Here is a 13,417-nt window from a genome sequence, read left to right on the forward strand (position 1 = left end):
CTGGGGTTCCAGGCTCTGATTTGTGAGCCTGCACCTCTCTCAGCCCCCCCCCCCCGCCTGCCACGCAATGGCAAAAACATACCTGGGGAACATATAAGCTGATAACCATCTTCAGTCCCATTCCAGAGCACTGGAGGGGGTGGCATAGCTGGGGAAGGGGGGGGGGGGGGTCACTTCTGGATGTGGGGCTGTTTTTTTTAGAGGTTTCAACCCCAAATGCCCCGAGGCAGAGGTCTTTAACTGTAAAGCCTATTCACTGATTACTAAAGCGATAACAAAGTGAGCGTGTCTACTCTGATTGTCGGTAAGACTTTAATTACCTTCCATTTGACTTCGGTGGGCATTTGGCGAAGCTGCTGTTGATGATGAAGGGGGGAAGTTAAATTAGATTCCCAGCGTATAGATTTCAGATGGCTGTCTACGTGCTTCGCTGGAACGACAGTATGACATCCTGTAGGAGTTTAACCCCTGTCAACGCAGCCTTTCATTTGCTGTAGGTGTTAAAATGCCTTTTAAGGCTGTATCCGGGGAAAAACAGAGCTTGCCTGGCTTTCATTCCAACATTGTGTCATGGGGTAAAAAAGGCACGGGTGTTTTGTTTAGTGGTCTTTACACCGGACATGCTGGCTAGGGTTTACACTAACAATACCAGCGACCATTGCTTCATATTATCTGTGGGAGATTAACCTGACATGAATGGAAATTGAGCAGACAAGCTTTAACAGCATACAGTGCTTTAAAAGGACATTTGCATTTGCACCCATTTGATGTAACTCTTTAGATAGCACTTTGACGTCTTTAACATAAATATCAGGTTGTAGTATGATTGTAGGTCATGTGTTTGAATAATTACATCAACATAACTGCAATTTCCATAATTCATTATTCATAAAGTGAAATAGTGAGCACAGCTGGTGTGTAGTGTCATGTTACTGTATGTCATGCTTTATGTTTCTTAAATAGAAGTTTTACTTTAATTTAACACTATTTTAATAATTCTAATTCTAAAACACCCCTGTGTCTTTCTGCTTCAAGATGAAATGAATGACTTTTGAAGTTCTCTGGAGAGCACTCATGGAGACACACGTGAGATTTCTGTCATTGTAGCGTGGGAGTGAAGTGGTGACGTCTCCGTTCTCTCATGGATTCCAAGGAGGCGTTAGCTCACTTGATTGTTCCCATCAGCTATGATGGGTGATATGTGGACAACCTTTCAGTCCAGTATCAATTGCGGCTTGACAGACACGGATGACGGCACTCTCAAGACAATCCTGTTTAATTAGACAATTTAGTTGAGTGACAGATGACACACACACACACACACACACACCAAACACCAAAGACACACACACACATGCACACACACAAACAACTGTAGGCTATCAAGTGGTGGAGATGAGGAAGACTTAAAGTCAGGTATCAAGACTTAAAGACAGCCCCCGCGCACCCTCAATTAACTCACTACGACCCAAAGGCAGATCTGCAGCCAAACACAGACGCCTTTGTCCAGGGAGGGGTGGGTTGTTATGCGTGTGAGGGGGCCTGAAAGCTGATCTGTGACTTGGTGAGAGTGGACATGTTTTTTTTTTAGGACTCTACGTTCTCTCACTCCTCCTGTCCTGTACAATGAAGGCTTTATGTGCCACCCACCCGGTCGTCAGTCAGAGCACAGGTGGAGGAGCCCAGAACAAAAGCTCAGCGAATTGTGCTTTTTTTCTGACCTCCTCCACATTTTTTTTCATTGATCAGAGGGATGGAAAAAGAAAACACATCATCATTACACTTGGGCCATAGCATGCGAAGGTCTATTAACTCACTTCAGAAAGCAGAAAAACATCACAGCAAAGAAATTAATTCCACTAAAGTAATGTCAAGTTGTTTGTTTGCATCGTGTGGACTAAAATCATTCCATATTACCAGCTGGTCAGTGTTCTCTTTGATGTTAACAACAAAAGCATAGCATGTTATTGGACAAACTAACAGATGCAACAGTGGTAACAATGCTAGTGCTCTGACAGGATATGATGCTTTGGAAGAATTCGTGACGGCCTTCAACTAGCCTTTGGCCGAGTACTGGTCAAAAACACAACATTAATTTAACCGTCCTCCACTGATTGTGATGATCATTCACTCACATTCCAGGAAGTATTCCTCAAGCATGTCAGAAAAACAATAATGTTTTATGCAACACCTATTAACATCTGTCTGTGAGCACATTCATTAAATCATCTTGATTAGCTTCGTGATGTGCTGGTTAATCCTGGTCAGAGGTTTTGAGACGTGGCCTCACCTGACCGCTCGATGAGGAATAAAATCAGGCAGTGACAGCAGCTGTCAACGGTCGAACCAGCGGTCCATTTCTAATTGAAGCCCTGATGTGATTATTTCACTGTGGTGCAACATATGGAGCAGTTTAGATGCAGACATGCCATACACACGCGGTCATATTGCGCAGCTGAAAGACAGGAAAGAAGAGAAAGGAGAGAAAGAGAGAGAGAGAGAGAGAGAGAGAGAGAGAGAAAGAGAGGGAGAGAGACAGAGATAGGCTACTAAAAATGTTTTTTTGTTCTTTAATGCTGTTGGTTTTGGTATGCTCTTTGACAGATAATGGTGTCTTTCCTGTTGTTTCCAGAGTGAGCTAACAGCATGATAGCTAGCCCACACAAACAACTGTGCCTTGGGCTGGCGGTCTCACATATGAACACAGTTTGAGACCTATTTTAATAATGCAGTGGAATTGTAGATGTAGACAATTTTAGAAAATGTGATATTGGAACAATCTGGAAAGAGGCTAATACTAGCTTTCCCTTTCACCGTTTTAATGACAAGTGCTGATTCTGTGCTGACTGATAGTCCTGGAGTCCTTGAATGTTAGTCACTGTTTCCATATTTTTAAATGTCTCATAAAAGGCCAATAGGCTTGTAACCTTAATGTTCTGACCATCATTATCAGCAGAAATCGTTTTCAAATCGCAAGTCGAGGGATAATTGTGCTGGTGTGACTGCCAATTGAAAGTATACTGACAAAGATCAGACGCTGACAAGTAGCTCACTTTTCTCATTTTTTTTCAGTCATTAAACTGATAAAGACTGATAAAAAGTAATTGGAGATATGTGTGATTGCAAAGGAAAGAGAGAGAATGAACATGCATATAATTGACATTTAGTGTGTGAATGTGTGTGTGTGTGTGTGTGTGTGTGTGTGTGTGTGTGTGTGTTTATGTGTGTGAGTGCGTGCATGTGTGTGTGCGCGCGTGTGTATGTGTATGTGTCTGTGTGTGTCTGTGTGTGTGTGTGTGTGTGTGTGTGTGTGTGTGTGTGTGTGTGTGTCTGTGTGTCTGCATGCGTGAGTCCTGTTTTGAGAGTGAGGAGGTCTTGAGGAGTGGGCGTGGAGATCTTGATGAGAGTGTTCTACAGCTCTGGCTCTGCTGAGCAGTGTGTGTGTGTGTGTGTGTGTGTGTGTGATGTGCGTGTGTGCGTGTCCATGCCTGCCGGCACATGAGAGTGTGTGAGCAGTGTGTGTGTGTGTGTGTGCGTGTGTGTGTGCATGCCGCTCTCAGTCTGACTGCTGCTTGCTGACTATGGCTGTGCTCTCTGCTGAGGTCCTGCGCTGGCATGTGAGTCTTTTATTCTTTCTATTTAATTTTTTCACTCTCTCTCTCTCAATGTTTCTTTTCTCTCTCTCCCTCTCTCTCCTTTTCTCTCTTCTGTTCCTTTCTCACTTCCTCACTGTGTCTCCAATGATGCACAGTGTAAAGTATGCAGAGGATTTCCAACACTAAAGCATAACTTTCAAAGTATTTGTTGAGGATTTTCTATTTGTTTTAATGGTGGTAAATGCAAGGGCTTGCTTGTACTTCTGTCTTTTGTGGCTTTAAGTTATTCAAAGTAGCTAAGTTCAGAGAAAAATATGAATTTGTTTTGAGAGAGGGTTATTTATCATTACCTGGAGTCTTTGTTGCTATATTGTATATTGTGTATGTGTGTGTGTGTGTGCGTGTGTGGTGTGTCTGTGTGTGTGTGTGTGTGTGTGTGTGTGTGTGTGTGTGTGTGTGTGTGTGTGTGTGTGTGTGTGTGTCTGTGTCTGTGTGTCTGTGTCTGTGTGTCTGTGAATGTGTGAGTGTGCATATGTGTGTGTGTGAGAGAGTGAGTAAGTATTTGCATGTGTGTAGATCTGTGTGGTAGTAGTGTGTAGTACTGTTCCACTGTCCGTGTGTCTGCCTCTTCAAGTGTGAATGTCTTTATGGGGGTGTGGTGTGCTGAGATACCTCTGCGTGCCTACAGTGTGTGTGTGTGTGTGTGTGTGTGTGTGTCTGTGTGCGGGCCCTGTACCGCTGGTGGTTTCTGAGTCTTACCGCAGCGATGAGGTTGTGTGTGTTTCACAGGATGTCCTCCAGCTATATGGCTTGTCAGACATGCTACCCGACACAGACACAACAAGATAGAAAGCTGAGATACACGCTAACCTGCCAGGGGACCCAACACCTCTGATCATAAATCTGAAACACAGCCAGCAAAGTCTTTTTCAGCCAAAACCGAGCTACGGAAATCTCTCTTTATCTGTATAGATTTCCAGGTCAATTCTAGAGACAAGAGGAAGAGAAAGAAAGAAAGAAAGAAAGAAAGAAAGAAAGAAAGAAAAGAAAGAAAGAAAGAAAGAAAGAAAGAAAGAAAGAAAGAAAGAAAGAAAGAGGGGGAGAGAGTACGTGAGTGAGGAAAGGAGAGAGAAGAGAATGAGAAAGAGACAAGGGAAAGGAGGATATGGGGGCAGAGGCAGAGAGGGGGAGAATGAAGGATGAAGAAAGAAAGGTAAAGTTGGGAGGGGGAGCATAAACAGTGTAACATTGAGAGGGGAGGAATGAGAGAGAGAGAGAGAGAGAGAGAGAGAGAGAGAGAGAGAGAAAGAGAGAGAAAGAGAGAGAGAGACCAGATTGCTCAGAGGAGGTGCAAAGCAGACAAGGTACTTTGCAATTTGAGGGCGAGTGGATGAGTAGCTTGAATGGAATGGCAGATTTGTGGCTTTGAACTCAGGGTTTGACCCTGTGCTTTTTCATGAGAATGGGAATTTCAGCACCGTCCATTCATTCAATATGCTGGTCTTCTCTGTGGTTAACCATTTTGTAATTCAGAGACCACTGTAGTTGGCAACTTAAGCACTGCAACTCAAGTTATGACTTTGGCCTTGGTGAAACCTGTGATTCTTCAAACCACTGATAAGGCGACATTTGATATGTAGAGTGCTGTAAGCATTACAACAAATCTTGAGAGTTTCCTTTTAACTAACACAGATGAGAGGAACAACCAAGTCTGTTTTAGATTACCAAGACATTTTTCTTGTCAGAAGTGGTCCTCGTTTTAAAGGACCGCCTTTAAGGAAGATTTCTCAGAAACAAAACAACCTTCTATTCAGGGGTTAATGGCACTTTGTAGACCAAATGTGGATAGTGGAAACACCAACGTGACCCCCCTCTAAACCATCTCTTTTAACCCTTAAAGGTGTAGGTTTTTGAACATTCTAAGTTCCGCAACAATTGAAGGTTCTAAAATTCTATGTTGAATTCAATGAACCCAGATATTCTTTAGAACGTTCATTTCCCAACATTCCCGTCACACCGGTGTGACGGTACTCCTTTAAGGGTTAATTGCTAAACCATTTTAAAGCAATCTCACTTGGCTCCACAAATAAAACCACAATGGGAATAAGAGTGACTACAATGTCTCAATTACAGCTCATTAGATCACCATGCTGGCATTCGCTGGTAATGAATGATTGAATGCTGCTCTAACAGCTTTGCAGGCTATTACGTAATTAACGGTGCTAAGCACATGGCTAATTGCTTTGCCGTGGGTCATGTGTAATTCACAAAGTGTGATTGGGTTATCATTGCTTACATTTGGAAAATGTCATTTTGGATATTATCTGTATTTCACATTAATAGCAGGTCATTAGTGTGGCTTTGCAACAGCTATGAAAAGCATTGAGCCCTATGTGGCTGGCAAATGTGTAAACACATTAAGCCCATAATTGTGATTTGAAATTGGTCACATTTCACCTCAATGGTCCCCCTAGCAAAACACCAGACATGGATAGATTTAGTAACTGTGAACTGCTTTGGTTAAAATAATTTACGGTCTAACAGTGCTGTGGCCCACTGTTGGGTAGTGAGGTGATGTTAGTGTGCTTGCCATTAGCTGTGTGTTAAAGGCATCAGACTAGTTAATGAGGTGCCACAAGCATCACCTGGGTGAGAGTTATTACTGGCTGACTCATATCTATAAATTACAGGAACGTGTGTGTGTGTGTGTGTGTGTGTGTGTGTGTGTGTGTGTGTGTGTGTTATTCGTGTGTGTTATTCGCCCGTTCATCCGATTGACTTCAAACTTGGTAGGTGTCTTGCTACGGGCACGAGCCAGTGCCAAGTTTGATGTTGTTTGGATAAGAAATACAAAATATATCTGTAAAAGAAGCGCACATGTAGCCACTACCACTCTCACACAGCACTGTAGGCTTGCATATCTGTCAAACCGTTTGTCAGATTGATTTCAAACATCTTTCTCTCTCTCTTTCCTTTTCTTCATCAGGTGCGCATTGAGGAGCTGGAGGAGGAGCTGGAGGCAGAGAGAGCCATAAGAGCAAAGGTAACAGCATGTGTGTGTGTGTGTGTGTGTGTGTGTGTGTATGTGTGTGTGTGTGTTGGGGGGGGGGGGGGGGGTGAGAGAGAGCCATAAGAGCAAAGGCAACAGCATACCTGAGGAGAGGGAGCGCTCTGTCACCCACACCTCCACAGATTTGGACATCATTAGGAATGTTGTACTGCATTATCGAGCAATGCCATTGTATTACTGTTATCTGCGACTTCCGATCCACACATCAAGTGATAACTCCATCCAAACTGGCATCAGCACTGACCTGTGCCAAACCTTTATTGCTTGCTTGTGGTGTTTCATCCACACTTTGGCAAGCATGGGCCTCTTCAGACCCCATCTGCTTGGCTCAATCGATCAGAGTCTTATTTCTGGGTAGAGGTAGGAAATGCCAGAGCCACAGGCCGAGGTATGGCATGCATTTGGGACACTGGCACCCTGGGGTGAGACCGGCCATGTGATGGACAGACCAAGAGAGGAGATGGGAGAGGAGAACAAGGAGAGGTGGAGACTGCGGTGTGTGTGTGTGTGTGTCTGTGGTGTGTGTATGTGTGGGTATTGATGCACTGGAATCATTTGCACATGTGATAATAAGGGCAGGAGAGAAGAGGGGTGTTTTCAATCAGAGTGCCAGATGACTAACTGTCCATCAAAACCGCAGGCTTTACCGAGATCCTTATGACTTCTAGTTTAACCCCCGCTATCAGTTCCTGTTGAGATGTGACGCGTAAGCTATGTCAGCTGTGAACGTTTAAAGGTTTATCTACACACACACCACACACCCACGCTCTGCTGATAGCTGAGATATGAGCACCTCACTTCCAGACATTTGGCCCCATTTTCTGAACACGGTCAGGTTATCACAACGGCAAGCATTCACGGGTTTTTAGAAATATACTGAGTAAAGATACATAAACTCATTTTTCCCTACAAAAACAAAAACAGCATTTTATTTGCAAGTGGGGAGGCCCCTGTGGTCCTTTTTACAGCCTAACTTTCTGCCATCCCTCATAAGCTGTGTGCTATGTGCTGTGCTGGTGAGCAGAGCACATGTTTCCAGGCGCGGCGGATCAAGGTGGATTGGGTGACATGCCTCTGCCTGGCGGCGTTTCTGCTCATGTCTGCTCTTTTTTTTTTTGTTCCGTGCACTCTGGGTGGCATTCCTAATGGAACAGTGCTCCTCCTGCGCCATGCTCTAGAACCGTAGCGTAGTGCGGGTGTCAAGTACAGACACGCAGACCCCCTTTATCTACCACCCCCCCCCCACCCCTCCATCCCCATCACCGTCCCCTTCCCCACCCCCACCCCTCTGGGACGACCCCGCCTTCCAGAAGCCACACTCAGGCCATCTAACCAAACATCCTCTGCCGCAGACAGACCTCTCATTGTATTACTAACCCCCACCCGTCACGCCACCCCTCCATGTTGTCCCAGAATGCATCAGGAGGGGAGCGGACAGTATTCTTTTGCTCCAGGATCCTCAGCAGAGGAATTCCAGGTTGCATGTTGCGCGTGGGAGTGCGTGGGAGTGCGCAGAGAGAGGGAAACACACTGTCAGACATTACAAACACAAACACAGGTACAGGACATGCACACATTAAAATGTACACACACACACACACACACACACACACACACACACACACACACACACACACCACACACACACACGCACATACACACACACACACACACTGTCACACTCACACACACACACACACACACACACACACACACACACACACACACACACACACACACACACACACACACACACACACACACACACACACACCATAAGGGACATGAAAGGGCGATTCGTCCAACTAACCAAACAACCAAACATCCCCTTAAGCACACATACTGTACAGTGCTCAGTTTTCAAACAGACAGCCACTTTAGTGATGCCAGTGTATTAAACTGACAAGAAGTCCATTCCTGACCCTCCTCAGAGGTCAAAGATCCCAGGAAAGGGGCCACTCCTGTCCAGACCTGCGGGGTCATAGCGACCCTTGAGAATCCCTTCAGGTGTCAGATGATACTTCTGTGGGCCGTTTGGTCGTTATCAACATGGATGAATTCCCAGGCGACCCAAACAACTTGGAGCACGCCTCCACTTACGCCACTGTCTTCACTTCAGCCACTCCTCCGACAAAAACAGTTACGACGTTGACCCATCAATCCATCTCCCTGACTTCCCCATGGTATTACCAACCCACGCATTCAGGGCCTTGTGTTGGTTGCATAGCTTTACTGGCCTTTTTTTACGATGTCTTTAAAAGGGGCAGTAAATGAAACGCAAACCTGCTCGGTTTTCTCGCTGAGTGCCTTTAAAGTCCTCAGAGCAGATGACTTCTTTTGTTTGTTCGTTTAAAGAGGCATCTGCTACCCAAAAGCTGGAGGTGGATTTCCCCATGTGTGAGCACCATGGTTTAATATATTTTTGAGTGGGGAGAGGCCCCTGAGGGCTCAAAAATTCAAAACAAGTTTCGCTCGGCCAGTTGTGTTGATTAGACGTCTCAGTACTGCTCCAATGTGTTTGGTGTGGGAGGGATACTCCCTCTCTGGGAACTGAGTTTTGTATGTCAGCATTCATGATAAATACCCATCACTGTGCTGCAGGATATAGTGCATACTGCAGTTTTAACCCGTGGATAAACTGTATCTATCTGTATATTGTGGATACTCACCGGCCACTTTATTAGATACACATTGCTAGTACCAGGTTGGACCCCCCCTTTCAATGATGTCTTAATTCTTCGTAGCATAGATTAAACAAGGTGCTTGAAGTGCTTGAAACATGCCTCAGATATTTTGCACCATATTGACATGACAATTTGAGTTACTGTTGTCTTTCTATCTGAAAGACCAGTCTGGACCAGTCTGGACCATTCTCCTCTGACCCAGAGAGCTGGTGCTCACAGGATATGTTCTCTTTTTGGGACCATTCTCTGTAAACAACCCTGGAGATGGCTGTACGTGAAAATCCCAGTAGATCAGCAGTTTCTGAAATACTCAAACTAGCCCATCTGGCACCAATGACCATGCAACATTCAGAAACACTTAAATCACGCTTCTTCCCCATACTAATGCTCGGTTGAAACTCCAGCTGATCCTTGTGACCATGTCTTTGAGCCTTGAATGCATTGAGTTGCTGCCATGTGATTGGCTAATTAGATATTTGCATTAATGCACAGTTGCCATTAACCCCTTCCCCATAGAATTGGTGGACATGAGCCTTTTGGCTTATGTGTGTGTGTGTGTGTGTGTGTGTGTGTGTGTGTGTGTGTGTGTTTTCTCACTCAGTTCTCTTTCCTGTGTCTCTGTCTGTAACTCATCTGTGTGTCAGGTGGAGAAGCAGCGGTCTGACCTGACGCGTGAACTGGATGACCTGACTGACCGGCTGGAGGAGGCCGGTGGGGCCACAGCCTCTCAGGTGCTCTCACGGCGCACTCCCTGTCATTAGTCTGCTTTTTCTCTTTCTCTCTCTCTTTCTCTCTCTCTCTCTCTCTCTCTCTCTATCACTATCCCCCCATTCACTCTCTCTCTTGCCCTCCTTTTGCCCTTTTGACCCCAAAACTGCCCTCTGAGAAAATAGTGCACTATACAGTGTATAGCCATAATTTCAGTTCTCCAAGTTCTTGGGCAATCTCTGGGTGTGGGTACAGTATGCGTAATCTCCCAATCTAATCTCACCCTCATCCTTCAGGTTATCTGTGCTGCCCTACATACTCACCCACCATTTTCTTTTTCATTACTTCATCACTCCATTCCTTTATCATTCTAATCTCCCTTGCTCTCTCTTCCCGTCTCTCTCTCTCACACACCATTTCTCTCTCCCTCTCTCTCTGCCCCTCTCTCTCCATCTCTCATCTCTCTCTCTCTGCCCCCTCTCTCTCTCCATCTCTCATCTCTCTCTCTCTGCCCCCTCTCTCTCTCCATCCCTCATTTCTCTCTCTATCTCTCTCTGCCCCCTCTCTCTCTCTGCCCTCTCTCTCTCCATCCCTCATTTCTCTCTCTCTCTCTGCCCTCTCTCTCTCCATCCCTCATTTCTCTCTTTATCTCTCTCTTCCCCCTCTCTCTCTCTCTCTCTCCATCTCTCATCTCTCTCTCCCCCCCCCCCCCCCCCACTGTAGATAGAGATGAATAAGAAGCGAGAGGCGGAGCTCCAGCGTCTGCGGCGCGAGCTGGACGAGTCGTCGCGCCAGTCCGAGGCGCTGGCGGCAGCACTGAAGAAGCGTCACGGTGAGGCGCTGGCCGAGCTGGGCGAGCAGTGCGAGGGCCTGCAGCGCGCCCGTGCCAAACTGGAAAAGGACAAGCAGAACCTGCGGCTGGAGGTGGACGACCTGGCCGCCTCGCTGGACAACCTGCAGAAGTCCAAGGTCAGTCAGAGAGCACAGAACAGATGTCCGAACGAGGGCAGGCCATGACCTGTTGATGCTGCTGAGGTTGTATGAGTCAGTCACTCAGCAGTGAGAACGCTCTAAAGTAGCCTACAGAAAGCAAGTAGTTATTACACTACTATGTGCTACTATGTTAAGTACTACTGTGGTAAGTGTGACTGTGTTAAGTGCTACTGTGTTAAGTGTGATTGTGTTAAGTGCTACTGTGTTAAGTGTGACTGTGTTAAGTGCTACTGTGTTAAGTGCTAGTGTGCTGCTATGCTAGAGTGCTACTGTGTTAAATTTGAATATTATTACATTTGCTTATACAATAAATTAACTTGCTAAATGGAATGCTGAGGGCTAAAGTCTTTGACATTTTATATTTTAATTGGCAAAAGTTATGGTAGTGTACTGTGGTGCAATGTGAAGACAGTTGTGTCAACTGGAAAAATGCTGTCTATCTTACCAGTACTAACAGGACTAGAAAAATCCAGACCAGACCTTCTTGGTTGCACTTCATTTAACTTTCCTCGCAAACTTCCCCTTTGTATTGAACAACACAGCCATCAGACGATCACTCATTTGCTGGCAGAAGTGCATGTTGAGAGACAGGGCTCATTGGAGTGTACATGCATCTCTGCTGTGTGTGTGTGTGTGTGTGTGTGTGTGAAGTTCAGACTGCTCCACCCATGTGTGTGAACCGTGTGTGTGAAGAGTTCAGACTGCTCCACCCGTGTGTGTGTGTGTGTGTGTGTGTGTGTGTGTGTGTGTGTGTGTGTGTGTGTGTGTGTGTGTGTGAAGAGTTCAGACTGCTCCACCCGTGTCTCCTCCTCCCCACCAGACCTCCACAGATATCCAGCTACGCAAGCTGGAGGACCTACTGGCCGAGGCCAACTCCAGGAACGATGACCTCCAGAAGGCCCTGACCGAGGTCACAGTGTCCAGGAACCGCCTCACAGGTAAGAGCCCGTGCACTCTGGTATGTACAGTACATGGACACAGAAGACGCTGTATCACTATTGTATTCACTTTTTTATATTCTGTACAGTGAAGGCCTTTATCATTCCGTTCAGAGAGTTAACTTAGGTGCTATTTTCTATTTTTGTATCATATATAGAGAGGACCTTTATTTTTTCATTCTGTACAGAGAGTTAACCTAGATACTATTTTTCTATTTTTCTATTCTATACATAGAGGACCTTCATTTTTTCATTCCGTAAAGAGAGTTGAGTTGACTTATGTACAGGGAAACTCTGCTGGTAAAAACATGTTCAACTGACAACATAGATTCAAGCAGGTGAATCAGGTGTAGTTCCATTACAAGTTGCAATAGAACTGGACAGTTTTCACAGCCACTTCCGCGCCGTTAAATTTGACCCTGCATCCGCATAACTCAAGATAGCCATCCCTGACACCGTGCTTAGACGTGCTTCCTGTCAGTCTGACAAAGTGCAACAGCAAAGTGCATGGCAATGGAATGTAGCAACCCAGTGACAGATATGATTATAACATACAATACAAATGTAACACTTAGAGGTCAAGTGCTAGGCCATCTCCAAGGTCAGCACTTCCTAACTTCTGGTGGCATATATCTCTGTGAATGAATGCAGAGGGACTGAACAGAACACCCTGATTGATTGATTGATTGATTGATTGATTTTATTTGACCACTTAGAAATAAAATATGAAACAGTACTCTGTGTCATACATGAAAACACATACAGTAAATAGTCAGGGATGACACAATAAAGCCCAAAGACTTATTTCCATTGTGGTCCCTGGTGTTGCACTCACAGATCTACAGATGTGTCAGTCACAGTCAGAGCCACAGATTACAGTGCTGGGTTTAGACCAAGTCAGGATGTTCACTAATAATAATAGTAATATGTGAAGTTACTGTGGATTTCTATTTCAGATGCTGTATTTAAGTATTCACAAAACAGTGCTCATTCAGATGATCTTAAGTCATTGAATTGCTTGACTGTGTGTTTCACACTGAGCTGAGAGTAGCATCTCAGTGTCTCACTCACACTGTCTTTTATTCTTTCCTTGTCTCTTTCTCTCTGTCCCTCTCTCTTTTTTGGTCTTTTTTTATTTCCTTCACTCTATGTATCTACTCTTCTACCTGTCACTCTCTCCCTTTCCTTCTCTTTACACTCCCTTCTATCTGTCTATCTTTCTCTCACAATCCCATCTTTTCTTTCCCCCTCTCTCTCCACCCCCCACCTCTCTCTCTCTCTCTCCCTCTCTATCCCTCTCTCTGTGCAGCTGAGAACAGTGAGCTGGCCCGGCAACTGGAGGAGGCTGAGAATAAGGGCTGTCTGATGAGCCGCGCGCGGGGCCTGTTGAGTGGCCAGCACGAGGACCTCAAGAGGCAGCTGGACGAG

General features: G+C 45.4%; 1 protein-coding gene across 1 annotated transcript in view; it reads left to right on the forward strand.

The window, feature by feature from the left end:
- The window catches only part of LOC121700483 (myosin-16), a 39,989-nt gene that overhangs the window by 14,057 nt on the left and 12,515 nt on the right, over positions 1-13,417 (forward strand). The window contains exons 7-11 of the mRNA XM_042083451.1: positions 6,583-6,639; positions 9,995-10,081; positions 10,782-11,027; positions 11,872-11,989; positions 13,299-13,417. The exon at positions 13,299-13,417 is cut by the window's right edge and continues 9 nt beyond it. Of these exons, the coding sequence (XP_041939385.1) occupies positions 6,583-6,639; positions 9,995-10,081; positions 10,782-11,027; positions 11,872-11,989; positions 13,299-13,417 (627 nt within the window). The remainder of the gene's footprint in view (positions 1-6,582; positions 6,640-9,994; positions 10,082-10,781; positions 11,028-11,871; positions 11,990-13,298) is intronic.

The sequence above is a fragment of the Alosa sapidissima genome, chromosome 24 (genome assembly GCF_018492685.1).
Source record: "Alosa sapidissima isolate fAloSap1 chromosome 24, fAloSap1.pri, whole genome shotgun sequence".
Classification (NCBI taxonomy): Eukaryota; Metazoa; Chordata; class Actinopteri; order Clupeiformes; family Clupeidae; genus Alosa; species Alosa sapidissima.